Below are 12,499 nucleotides of genomic sequence, written 5' to 3' on the forward strand. Positions count from 1 at the left end.
GGGGACAGAATTAGCAGAGGCAGCTGCAATAGAGGAGAAGCAAGAAGCCTTTTAGGAGGATGTTTTATGAAAGGGGACTTCTACAAGATCTATAGTATTGCCATTCAATCCTGAACCCACCACTGTAAATGGAAAAGAACACTGCTGTGATCAGGGCATCACCCTCTGATCTGGGCTAAAGGACAACACTGCCCTCCATCCTCCAAAAGGAGGTGAAATAGCACAAGGCATGCATCCAAGATGTTGTCAGACCAAGAATGAATACTGTCTATTTTCTTACTGGGATTCCTGTGCTTAGGAGAGGATTTCTGCCTTCCTCTGGAACTACAACATTAAAAATACATTGCAATACTTTTCCCAGCCAGTTTGCAAACTCCCAGCACAGATTTGGTGCCTGTGTAAAGCCCTCACAGAGGACATGGGGAGCAGGTACAACTGGCAGTGCCACAGATCTCCATCTAGGGATGGGTTGTAGCAGACACCTTTGTTTTCAAAGTACTTTTCCAAATAGGCAGAGACATGAGAATCAAGTCATATGGTGACAGAAGAAATGAATATTCATTATTTGCCTTTTATGATAGTAGGAAGCACAGCAGCAAGAGCTGGAAAGATGGGGTTTAATTGTTGCAGAAGTGATAAGGAACACATGTGGGAATGCATTTGTTTGATTTTTTCACTCATATGAGGTAGCTTCCTCAGTCATTTCCATTTCTTCCAGATGAATCAATATTTTCTCTCTAACAAAAGAAAACAAAACCACAACTTAACCTCCCCACCCACACAAAACATATTACTTAACTGCCTGCTGCTCCCAGCTATCTTCACAAGCTCTATTCTTGCAGCATTTTAATTTTTCAGTCCTCTCAAGAAATATAATAACATTAACATTATGCATTTTATGATGCTCTTACTTGTTACAGATCTTGCAGTTCTTTTCTAACACTGGGAGCTTTTATCAGGTTACAGTGTGAATTAGCTGTAAAAGCTTAGAAAATGGCAAGGATAGTTTTGCAATCAAAAAAAAAACATAAACAGGAGAAAAACCTGTCTATATCTTTCTAATAAATTTCCAAGAAAGCTTCTAATTTTTCATTAAAAACTCTCAAGTTTAATATGATTTTCATAATTAATCAGGGGGAAAAAATTACTCTAAAACATGCTCCCAGAAGCTGGGTTGACAAGTTTTTAATTTCAAAACTAAACTTGTTGTAGGAGACAAAACAATCCTCTCAATGTCGAGTAAAGCACTGTGTTTACACCCAGTATTTTTCAAAATCTGCTTTTAATATGTGAAACAATTGACTAGGTTTATCCAACAAATATTAACCCTTTGAAAACCCTGGCTTGGCATACTTTAATTATGTGAGCAGTATTTTAACAATTTCCCAAACTGCTCTGCAGCTGCTTAAGGAAACACAGCTGGGGGAATAAAACTTTCACAATAAAGCTGAATACTTGAAAATATACCAATACATAATCCAATACTTGTTTCTTCCCATACCAGAGATTCAAAGGCTCTTTAACTTTTGCTCTTTTCCTATTACCACTACAGCCTCCTGTGCCTCTTTGACAACCTGATTGTTCAGGCTTTTCAGCAGTGTCAGGTGTTTCTGTATAAAATCTCCAGTGACAATGGGTGCAGGTTTCTGGTCCTGCAGGGCGTGGAATTCTCCCTAAAAGCACCTCAGTGTTTCATTCCTTCCCCTTCTTCAACTGGAAGTGTTTTCTCAGCTATTTTCAAGACCACCACACAGCATAGAAACTAAACAGCCAATTCCTCTACAGTAACCACAGGGTTTGCTCTGTATCTTTTTTCCCAGTTTTTACATCCTTCCTCCTCTGCTCTCATCCCCCAGCAGGATAAACAAACCTCCTCTGTTTCCATCTTCCCATCCCTGCCCTACCTGTGCAGTGCTGGCCCTGCTGCTCAATGAAGTTCCGAACGGAAATGAGGATTCCTAAGGGAATTTTTCTTATGATCCACATTTCTAAAACTAAAGTCTATAGCACATTAGAGTTATTCTTTCCCAGTTTGAGGTAGAAAATCATAAAAGTGTATGAACATGAACTACTAGTTGGTCTGAAGTTTGCTTTACTTGCTCTAATGTACACAGCCTCTGTTGCTATTCTGAATTATCCTTCTGAATTATTTTTTCACTATTTAATTTTTACTACATCCACCCAGCTATTAAACCATAACAACTAAAAGTCACTATGTCAATAGGACCATTTGTGCCTTTACTTGTTTGTGAATCTCCATATGGCAATCTGGCTCCTGGGCACCCAATATACCTTTTTTCAGTACCTAATCACTGCACTTATGCCAACCCCTCAAGCCTGTTGATAATTCTTATTTAAATGATTATGTCTCAGTAGCTGTTTGAGATGAGCACAGTCCACCAGTGCAGCCTCATCATAGAATCAGAGGGACTGTTCCAGTCCTCCTTGCTTTAGGTTACCCTGTAAGTAAATTTGGTTTGCTTTGACTTTCTGTTCTTTACCAAAGCATTTTCCAAAACCATGTCTACTTTGTATTGTGCCATAATTCCATTTTCTTTGTGCTGAATCATTTCTTTCCAAAGTTGTCTCCTTTCTGGGAATAGGCAACTTCAGCTATTTTCCTCAGACAGATCTCCCCTTTCTCCAAGCTAAATCGTCTCAAATATTTTGGGGTGTTTTTAGTTTCTCTCTGTGGTTTGTTATTTTTGTGAACTCTGGACTCTGAGAACCATCATTCAGCTCCCCCAGCTAACATCCCTGACATGTCTGTTATTCCACTTTAAAGAGGATTCATTGGATGACACCAGGGAGGATATAAATATCAGCATATCCCAGCACTGTTCTCAGAAAAGTTGCTGATGCCCTGCTTGTTTCTGAGACATACTTCAAGCTGACTTTTTAGATCCTCCATGGATTTTACCATTTGGGATGACCAATATAATGCACTGCTCACTTTATCATCCACGTTACCTGCAGGGTAACACTAGCAGGCACCTTCAGATCAGCAGTATCTGGGCCACTACACAAAACCAGCCTGAATTTGAAAGGCACAATGTGCTTGCAGCACCCATTCAAGTATCTAAAAATTAAGCCAATTTTAGCGGCACTAATGCCGGATTACACGTTGTTACTGTGTACTCCCAGGGACAGGCAAGACCAGCTGGCAGTGCCCTTTGGCACTGTCCTCTGTCTTCCTGCTCAGGAAGGGAGCAGCACATTCTCGGTCACACCTTTCACTGCACAGCTTTCTTTGCCCCCTCTTTGTCTGGTCTGTGTTTCAGCCGTGCTCCACTGCAGCATCCTGGCAGTTGTTGTCCTGATGTTGTCCTGGTGTGGTCCAAGACCTCGAGAAGCTGCAGGAGAAAAAAAATGTTTTGCCATATCTTATTCAGGCACTAGAGGGACACATCTGTCCCAAGGTGGTCCAGTCAATTTGTGCTGTGTTCCTGAGCCACTCCTGTGGTTACTGGCTGTAATGAATCATCTCAATTACTGTCTGCAACCTAACAGGTCAATGGGGAATGGCTTTAAGCTTAAAAAAGGGTCGATTTAGATTGGATATTAGGAAGGAATTCTTTACTGTGAAGGTATGAGTCACTGGATCTTGTTCAGAGACATTGTGGATCCCCATCTCTGGAAGTGTTCAAGGCCAGGTTGGATGGGACTTTGTGCAGCCTGGTCTAGAGGAAGGTGTCCCTGCCATGGCAAGGGTTTGGAACTGGATGTTCTTTAAAGTCCTTTAGAACCCAAACCATTCTGTCATTTTATGATCTGGCCAAGCTCCTGAGCTCCTCAGCTCTGTGAAGGACCCACTAGGTAAGGCCACAGCAGCCAAGAGAAGCGATTCCAGGTTTCTCCCTGCCACACCCGCTCCCAACACATCTCAGTTGCAGGATCAGTAAGAGCCAAGGATCCAAAGGCTCCAGGCCCACAGCATCCAGGTATCTCTGCCACCCACAGCTTAGACATGGTCACAATACTTTGTCAAGGGCTGTTACAAGCCTGCACATGTAGAAATTAGGAATCAGGCTCTGGCTTCCCACTCAAGGTCTCACTTCTGTGTGTAAGTACAAAGACTCGATAAAGCCTTTGCATTTTGACTTTATTCCCTGGGAGCACTCAACCATTGGCATAAGTACATCATAAAATAGACAAAGAGCTGTAATATGTACCAATGGAGCTTAGCATTTCCTGGGGTTATTGAGGAAGGCAGTACCTTAAGATGTGCAGATAGACAGCTGACAGGGTCTTTTCTGCAGAGCTTCCCACCTTAGACCTCTCCTTGTTGCCTGTAAGATCTCCAATCCACTTTTGCAGATCAACTAGATCACTAAGTAAAAACAGCCTGGATTTGAAAGCCGTGATGTGCTTGCAGCACCCAATGAAATACCTAAATATTAGGCCATCTTTACCAATGCAGTTATTTTCACACTTCTGAAAGGGTTTGGGCTCCCAATCTGAATCAGTGCCTCTGCAGCCTATCACAGGCCCTTCAAAGCCATCTCAGTTTGGCTCTTTCTCCACCAGTCCTGTTCATCCATACAGAGTCATAGTCATAGGATGACTAAGTTGGAAAAGACCTCAAGTTCATCAAGTCCAGCTGCTAGTAGCAGTAGAAGCATGTGTAGAAGGGGTGTCAGCATGAAAGGGATTGCTGAATACGCTGTTTCTTCTCCAAAACACTGATAAATACTCCAAGCTGAGTGCAGTCTGCTCTTTGTCTGGTACTGAATCAGACAGAGGCTGCTAGCTGACATTTCTGAGCTCCCCAGTTTCCACTTCACCCTCTTGTTTTTTCTGTAGGGGTTTATTATGGAAGAGCCTTGTTCTCTCAGACTTTGCCGTGTCCTTGGTCCCATCTCAAAATAAATAATTTCTGCTTGACAAAACTCACTAAAATATAGCAGAAATTTGGTAAAAGAGGAGACACCAAACAGAGAGCTGCATTTTTTGGGTTTTGCTTTTTAATTACGTTTCTGTGGTTTAGAATTACAAGTACAAAGCTCCTGCAAAGCCAGCCTGCCTTTCCTCCTGCCTTTCCTGCAAGGGGCTGTCAGCTCTGCTGGGGCTGGATCCACTGTCCCAGGCGCTCCTGGCTTAGGTTCCCAGAGGAGCAGAGCTTGCTGTCTGGAGAGTTGGTGGGCAGCTCTCCTGCTGCAAATGCATTTCTCTGCTGCTCTCCTTTGGTCCGAAGGAGCTGCAGAATTTTCCTCCTCTTATGTAATGGTCTGCTGGTGTCTTTGCTTGGGAAACCTCTTTTTCAGCTGGAGGGTGTCAGGAGCTGTGTCCTACCTCTCTTGTGTCACTGCTGAGAGAGCAGCTGGCCGAGGGACGTGCGCCAGGATGTGGGGCAGCAGAAAGGAGCAGCTCCTCTCTCTTTCCTCCCCTTGTGTCCAGCATTCCCCGGGGTCACCCTCCTCCTCACAGGAGCAAGGGGCAACGCCGTCTGGGTGACCCCGGGCAGCAAATGGGGAAAAGGGGAAATTTGGGCCGGGAGCTTTGCCTGGAGCAGTGTGTACCGTGTGCCGCGTGTCCCCCCGGCCTCCGGGAGCCACAGCGCGGACGGGGCAGAGCCGAGTGCCAGGGGGATGCGGTGGGACAGCGGGATGAGAGCGGGGCGCCGCGGGGGGATGCGGTGGGACAGCGGGATGAGAGCGGAGCGCGGCCAGGAGATGCAGCAGCCGCGGGACCGGGGGATGGAGAGAGGAGTGCGGCGTGGGGATGCTGCAGCCGGGAGACCGCGGGACGAGAGTGGACCGAGGCGGCTGCTGCTGCTGCGGGAAAGAGGATCGCCAAGTCTCCGGGCCGAGCTCTCCTTCCTCCGGCAACCGGCGGGGCTGGGGAGGGGGAGCGAGGGAGGGGCACGGAGGGGTCGGGGGACGTTAAAATGCAGCATCATCCTCCGGCCCGGCGAATTCCCTGTGTGTGTGTGTGTGTGTGTGTGTGTGTGTGTGTGTGTGTGTGTGTGAAGGGGCGGAGGGGGAGAGCGGCAGCGCTGCCCGCAGCTCCCGGAGCAGCGGGGCCGGGCGCGGGGCTGCGCGGGGCGCGGAGCGGAGCGGGCACTGCGGAGCCGGCAGCGCTCCCGGAGCACCGCCCGAGCCTCGCCGGAGAAAGGGGGGCACCGGGCGGGTGGGGAGGGAGGGGAAGGGGGACGGCGATGCTGCCTGCCTTGGGGGGAGGGAGGAGAGCGGGGGAAAAAAAAAGAGAGAAAGAGGGGGAAAAAAGGCAAGGACCCCCCCCCCCCCCCGCTCCCCTCCCTCCCCTGCCCGGTCCCTTCCATCTCCGGCACACACACACACACACACCCGCACGCACACACACACACCCCATTGATCAATATTTGGCTGTCTTGCTGCAACTTGCTGCAGTCTTTTAAAGGAGTAGTAGAGAGAGAGGGAGAGAGAAAGGGAAACTGGCAGGAAGGGGTAAGGAGCTACACATGTCACATGTGCTTTCTAAGACGGCCAGGAGCATCTGCAGGCTGGATCTGGTGGAGGATGCTGCGGCAGGTGATACACAGAGGGCTCCAGTCGTTTTTCTACAAGCTGGGCTTATTCGTGAGCAGGCATCCGGTGTTTTTCCTCACTGTGCCCGCAGTCCTGACCATCATCTTCGGCTTCAGCCTGCTCAGCCGCTTCCAGCCTGACACTGACCTGGAGAGCCTGGTAGCCCCCAGCCACAGCCTGGCCAAGATCGAGAGGAGCTTAGCCAGCAGCCTTTTCTCCCTCGATCAATCCAAAAGCCAGCTGTATTCGGACTTGCACACCCCGGGGAGGTATGGCAGGGTGATTCTCCTCTCCAAACCCGGAGGCAATATTTTGCATCAGGCTGATGTGATCCTGCAGATCCACCGAGCCGTGCTGGAAATGAAGGTGAACTACAAAGGCTATAATTATACTTTTTCCCATCTGTGTGTGTTGAGAAATCAGGATAAGAAATGCGTGCTGGATGATATTATTTCAGTGCTAGAGGATCTGAGGCAGGCTGCCCTCTCCAATAAGACAACAGCCAGGGTGCAAGTGAGCTATCCCAACACTAAATTAAAGGTATGCTCTTACTGCATGCTTTTGCCAATTAAAGAGGCAGCACTTCATTTCTTGTCCTAAACAGCAAAGAGAAATATAATCATATCTATCTTTCTCTATCGAAATGTGTGTGATCTGGGCTTTCCTCGTGAAGCAGCTGAATCCTGGTGCCTTGCTTTTGTTCTGGGCGAGGAGGGAGGGAGGGGAACTGGACGCTGCCGGAGCAGAAGAAGGGAGCGGAGAAGAGCCTGAGCACCGGGAGACCTTGCAATGCCTTGAAGGTTCAATACATGGGGGGAAAGGGACAGGAGGTCGGTGGGGGGTTGAGAGCTGGTTTGCACTATCACCCTTTCCAGCCTCGCTGCTGTGGTGGGATAATTTGTCTTTAATGTGGCCAGAAAAAGCTTTCCTCAAAGGCACCGTGAGGTCCTGTGTCTCCCTGCCCCTGCCAGTGCCGTAAGAGCAGCAGGAGGTTTGGGCCAGAAGCAATTTCAGGTATCCTGCCTTCTTTACCTGCATGCAAAGAAGGTGAAGGGAAGTGGGATTTTTATTTTTTTTTTCTCTCAGTGTAAAAATTATTAACTCTGTCGCTGATGGATGGGCTGGAGTTTTGGGATGGATCCTACCAGATAGAGGTTTCCAGCAAAGTTGAAACAAGGTAAAAGGTGAAAGAAGTTTCAGTCCTCTCAATTAAAAGAACAAACAATTTGGCACAAATTATCTCAGGACTATTTCCCTGGCACACAAGCACCCATCTGCTTTCCCTCCTATCTGGAGCAATTCTGCTCACCAGGACTAACCTGCTGTGAGTAAACAAGGTACGAAGTTTGCAGCTAGCTCATGAAAGAAGTTTTTGTGTATTACAGTATATCTGCATGGTCCCCTGGGCATTGCAGCAGAGGCAGGATTTATTTAACAGAGTGTAACAAACTCCCTAAGACGCTATTTAGTCATGGCTCAGGTCATAGGGGAGGGGATATGCTCCTTCTTGTAAACCAGAGATCTCTGGGGTTACCTCTCCCCCTTTTTCAAAGAGCTCCTTGGGGTAAGGGACATGCTCTTCAAAGTATCAGCACTAAGACCCTGCAGTTATAATTTGTTTCTTACTGTACATTTACCAGAAAAAGATCCCTTAAAGTCAGTCCCTGTTCTGAAATCTGAAGCAGAGACATAGATTGATTTTATTTGATTGTCTTTTTTCTTCAGTAAAAGTGCCAGGTGGAACAGCTTGGATTTGGTCCTGTGGCTGTAGATGTTACAGTAATTGCTTTGTACAGAGTTGTGGCTGCCTGAGTTGAGTGTGTGGAAATGTGTCCTTGCTACTGCTAGAAAGTCCTGAGTGAAAGGAGTGCACAGAAAAACAAGTTATTCTGGATTAAATATCCCCAAACAATTTTTATCTTCTAGTGTGCTGCAAAGACAATCCTGCTATTGCAGAATTAAAGTGTATCCTTTACATTTTGCTTATATTTAGAATTAAAATTAAGGTAGTTCAATGGAGAGCACTGATAATCTAGACTAAAGGGTGTTATAAACCAGCTTTATACAGGAATAGTCACCCTACTCTCTCAATCCAGGTTAATTTTCTTCTCTAGACAAACCCTAACTGATCTTATTAGAACTAGGATGTGATAATTTTCAATGTGTTTTTTCATTAGAAGATTGCTTACACCTCCTCCTATCTTTAAAGATAAAAGCAAAGGAAAAGACAATATGATCTGGATTAGCCATTTATTGGATTGCCAGATAATTCACACAAGAGAGAAAGGTTTTCCCAAAGCATAGGAGTCTAACACTGAGCACTGCCAAACACCATCCCAGCCCCTTCAATCCCCCAAGGAGTTGTTTCATCTTCTGGGTGAGGGAATAAACACCCTTAAGTAACTCAGTTTAAATCTGGACAGAGCAGAGAGCCCTCAGTGAAAGAAGTTAAAGCTGCCAAAGCCTGTGACTGCACTTCAGAGAAAAGCCAGCAATTAAATCCATTTCTAGGAGGGGGTAGGGAGAGTTCCTGCTTTTATGGAGAAAGAGAAACACACTTCGCCACAATTTTCCTTCTTCTTATATGGTAAGGACTCTACCATGGAGCTGTGATAAGCCCTGAACCTGGGCTGGTCTTCAGCAATGGTGTGTCTGCAGAGACACACCTTCTCTGGTCTCTTTGGCTCCAGCTACTGGGATTAAATTACTGTTTTGTATAAATTAATTCACTAGTTTATCTCTGTCATCTCTGTTGTCCCATCTACCAAGGGTTAAGAAGTTGTGGGCAACATCTCTTGATCTCCTTCAAACCATGGACAAAATCTTGGTTTAATCCCTACAGTAAAATGCTGTTTACCGACCTCCCTCTCTTTACACCTCTGAGCAAAGGCTGTGAAAACTCACACCTGTATTTCTTGTTTTGAGGTGTCTCATTGTGTTTAACCAGAAACATCTGGGATGCTGCATCCACTTGGGTAGATGAGTTTTGTGATGTTCAATGAAGGGAAATAACTCCTGTTTCTGTATCTATGAGGTTTTGTGTTTCTTCAGTACTTGAGTTGTGACATTAAGGAAAAGTTCTGGCTAAACCTCATGGGACTGCAAACAAGAGGACCAAATCTGCCTGCTCTTATTCAGTGTGGGCCAGTGTTCATCTCATTCACTGGTCCATGCCCTTGGGATTCTTCTCAGCTAAACATTCCTGCACCATTAGGACCCACCAGGATCTTCTAGGTTGTCTTGCTTGGCTAATACTGGTAGGTTTTGCTGTTTTGTTCTTTTAATAATGGCCTCAAATTGAACAAAATTCTTCTAAAAACAAAATGGGGATTTACAAGCCATGAAGGTGCCCCATATGGGGCATGAGCTGACAAGGGTCAAGTGTCAAACTGTGCTGGTCTGGGAACCACAACGGCAGTGTTGAGCTGTTCCACTCCTGCTCCATCTGGGAGCTGCAAAAACATCTTTAGTTTTTTATTTCCCTCAAGCCTTGTGAGAAGCTTTCACTTTGTCTCACTTCTCATCTCCTGATGGAGGCCAAATCAGTTTAAACCTCTCAGGTGAAGCTGGCTGAAGGCTGACAGGGGGTGAGCTCTTGGCAGGTTTCCCACAGGAACTTTGTGGGAACCACTCAAGCAGGCTTCAGCAGGCTGCTCCAATTTTGAAGCAGCTGTTATCGGGCTGCAAAATCTGATGAAACTGCTTGGTTTTCCTTAGGAAACCTGGATGTAAAGGATAATGGTTTAACTGTTACTTGCTGTAGTGTTGGAAGATCTTATAGTCCTAAATACTTCTACTTTCACTAGCTAAGCCAGGAACTTGGTCTCTCCACTCACCAGAGAAGGAGCAGAGACACAGCACTCACATTCAGAGCAGAGACTGCAGGGTAGTTTAAAATGCCTGATATGGGTTTAAAATCTACTCTGGCTGCTCAGGGGTCATTGTAGGGAAGTGCATGTGAACCAGGCTGAAGGAAAATGCCAGCTCCCATTGCTTTGGGGACACAGTAGCCTGTTCATGGCAATTTGCAGCCCAGCCAGAGAGTGACTTGCCCAAGGTCATGCAGATGGACCGTGGCAGAGCAGGAAAACAAAGCTGGCTATATGAAGTCTTGATGAAGACTTTTGAGATATTTCCTGGAGAAACATTGCTCATGTTTTCCTCAGTTCAGGACATAAAAAAATTGTTCCTGTTTCTGGGGTCTGGACTGTGCCTTAACTTGCACAGTCTGGGCAAATCTACACTGAGCACTCACCATCAGTCATCAAACTGTTAAATCCCAACTTTTGGCAAAAATCAGCATTGTTTTTGTCAGCTGAGACTTCCAGAACTGTGACTGGGCATGACTTGGGAGACTCTTGGGAAAGAGTCCACTCTGGGCTGGTAAATCTACTTCATCCTTGCAATAATGGTGTGTGGTGCTCTTAGAAGTGAGCGCATTGTGCCCCTGCCTCCAAGGCCAGAATGGGGTCTGAGGCAGTTTATTTGTTGGTATAAACAGAATTATTGATTACGAGATGATTACTTCTTGTGTACCATGAAATATGAGGGAAGAGGTTGCTTTTTGACCCCGATTCGCCCATAACCACAGAAAATTTGCTGTCCTATTCCAGAAAAAAAACCAAAAAGCAAACCCACAAAAAAAAACCGCAAACTAAAATAATTATTTCTGAATGCAGTCTTTATATGGAAGTGGGGGGAAGCATAAAAATATTTTTTCAGGTATTTCATCTTTACTCTTTCTTTGTAACTTCTTGTGTTTATTTGCTAGTTTGTCTGAGAAAAGATAATAACTGAGAATTTGTCTGTCTGAGACCAAAATAAATATGAGAACTGCTGGTTTAAAGGAACCTTTGTCAGCAGATTGGTTCCTGTAATACTGCCTTCAATTAATTAAGTATCAGTCATTTATGAACACTAGGTGAAATAGCAGCCAATAAACCAGAAATCTCTATTACCACATTTGTGATAAACACATCAGCTGGATATTGAATCTGTTCTTGCTTAAGCTGAAGCGTTACTTGCATTCACTTAACATCTTGAAACCTCTAATTGAAGTTTTGCTACTGGCCAGATTCTCAGTTTTTCTCACATTAACAGCTGTACTTTTAAATGAGTCTTGCTCTATTTGCATTTGTGGAGTCTTTCTGACTGCTTTAAGATTAATCCCTCCTTAGATATCCCTGAGGGAGACACCAGAGAGAAGATATGAAACCAGAGCCCACCAACATCAGTGTGGGCATCTATGCACCAGTGATATCCACAAACTGATTATCCCTTCAGTAAAATCAGTTAGAATGTGAGATTGCCCCAACTCCAGTGAGCAGATCCTTCCTAAGAGGCAGTGTGGCTCTGCACCCATTTGTGATACCACCTGTCCCAATCCAAGCATGTGGCTCAGGATTCTGTGAAGTGCTCTGTGGCTGGAAAAAGCTCAAGCAAGTCAAAGCAAAATAATAAAACGTGCAGGGAGAAGATCAGAGGACAGAGGCTGGAGGCTACTGATAGTTTTCATCTCAGCCTCGCAGACGAAGACAGGATGGGGCAGGCTGAGCTCAGAATAGCTGCTCAGTAGCATGAAAGCAAGAGGAAAATGTTTGAAGCCTAGGAGCATCTTCTGGCTCAGATATTGGGAAACTAATTTGGGGGAAGAAAGACACTTGTACTCTTCCAGCTGTGTTTCTGTGCTGTCCAGCAGCACTGGGAAGGGCTCCTGACCCTCCTCACCTGGATGGGCTGGTGGAGCTGTGCCTTTGCTGGGAGACATCTCTGCAGATATCAGCTTTTGGAGATGTAATCAGGCAGCCTGTCTGCTCAGTTTGGCCAAGAAATTAAGTGTTTCCTTCCATTTTTAGGAGAATTTTCCACTCCTTCCTTTGCTTAGTACATTAGGAAAGGTCTCTTCCTTGGCTCCGATAGGTCAAGCATTAAGAAAACTCCTTGTGTAAAGGCAAGGCCAGACTATGAGCCCTGACTGCACAGGGAACATGAAA

At 45.7% G+C, this 12,499-nt stretch overlaps 1 protein-coding gene across 3 annotated transcripts in view; it reads left to right on the forward strand.

Annotated features, from left to right (window-relative positions):
• Positions 1 to 6,062: 6,062 nt before the first annotated feature.
• The window catches only part of PTCHD4 (patched domain containing 4), an 80,441-nt gene continuing 74,004 nt past the window's right edge, over positions 6,063 to 12,499 (forward strand). The window contains exons 1-2 of one of the 3 annotated variants that reach the window (XM_088053381.1): positions 6,063 to 6,073; positions 6,497 to 7,046. In XM_088053381.1, the coding sequence (XP_087909507.1) occupies positions 6,498 to 7,046 (549 nt within the window). In that variant the 5' untranslated portion in view covers positions 6,063 to 6,073; position 6,497. Of the gene's footprint in view, positions 6,074 to 6,446; positions 7,047 to 12,499 lie in introns of those variants that run through there. The other 2 variants (XM_005521821.2, XM_088053380.1) reach the window with 2 other exon arrangements.

This window comes from Pseudopodoces humilis, chromosome 3 (assembly GCF_049639895.1).
Source record: "Pseudopodoces humilis isolate 2021_Gansu_Grassland_sample_001 chromosome 3, ASM4963989v1, whole genome shotgun sequence".
Classification (NCBI taxonomy): Eukaryota; Metazoa; Chordata; class Aves; order Passeriformes; family Paridae; genus Pseudopodoces; species Pseudopodoces humilis.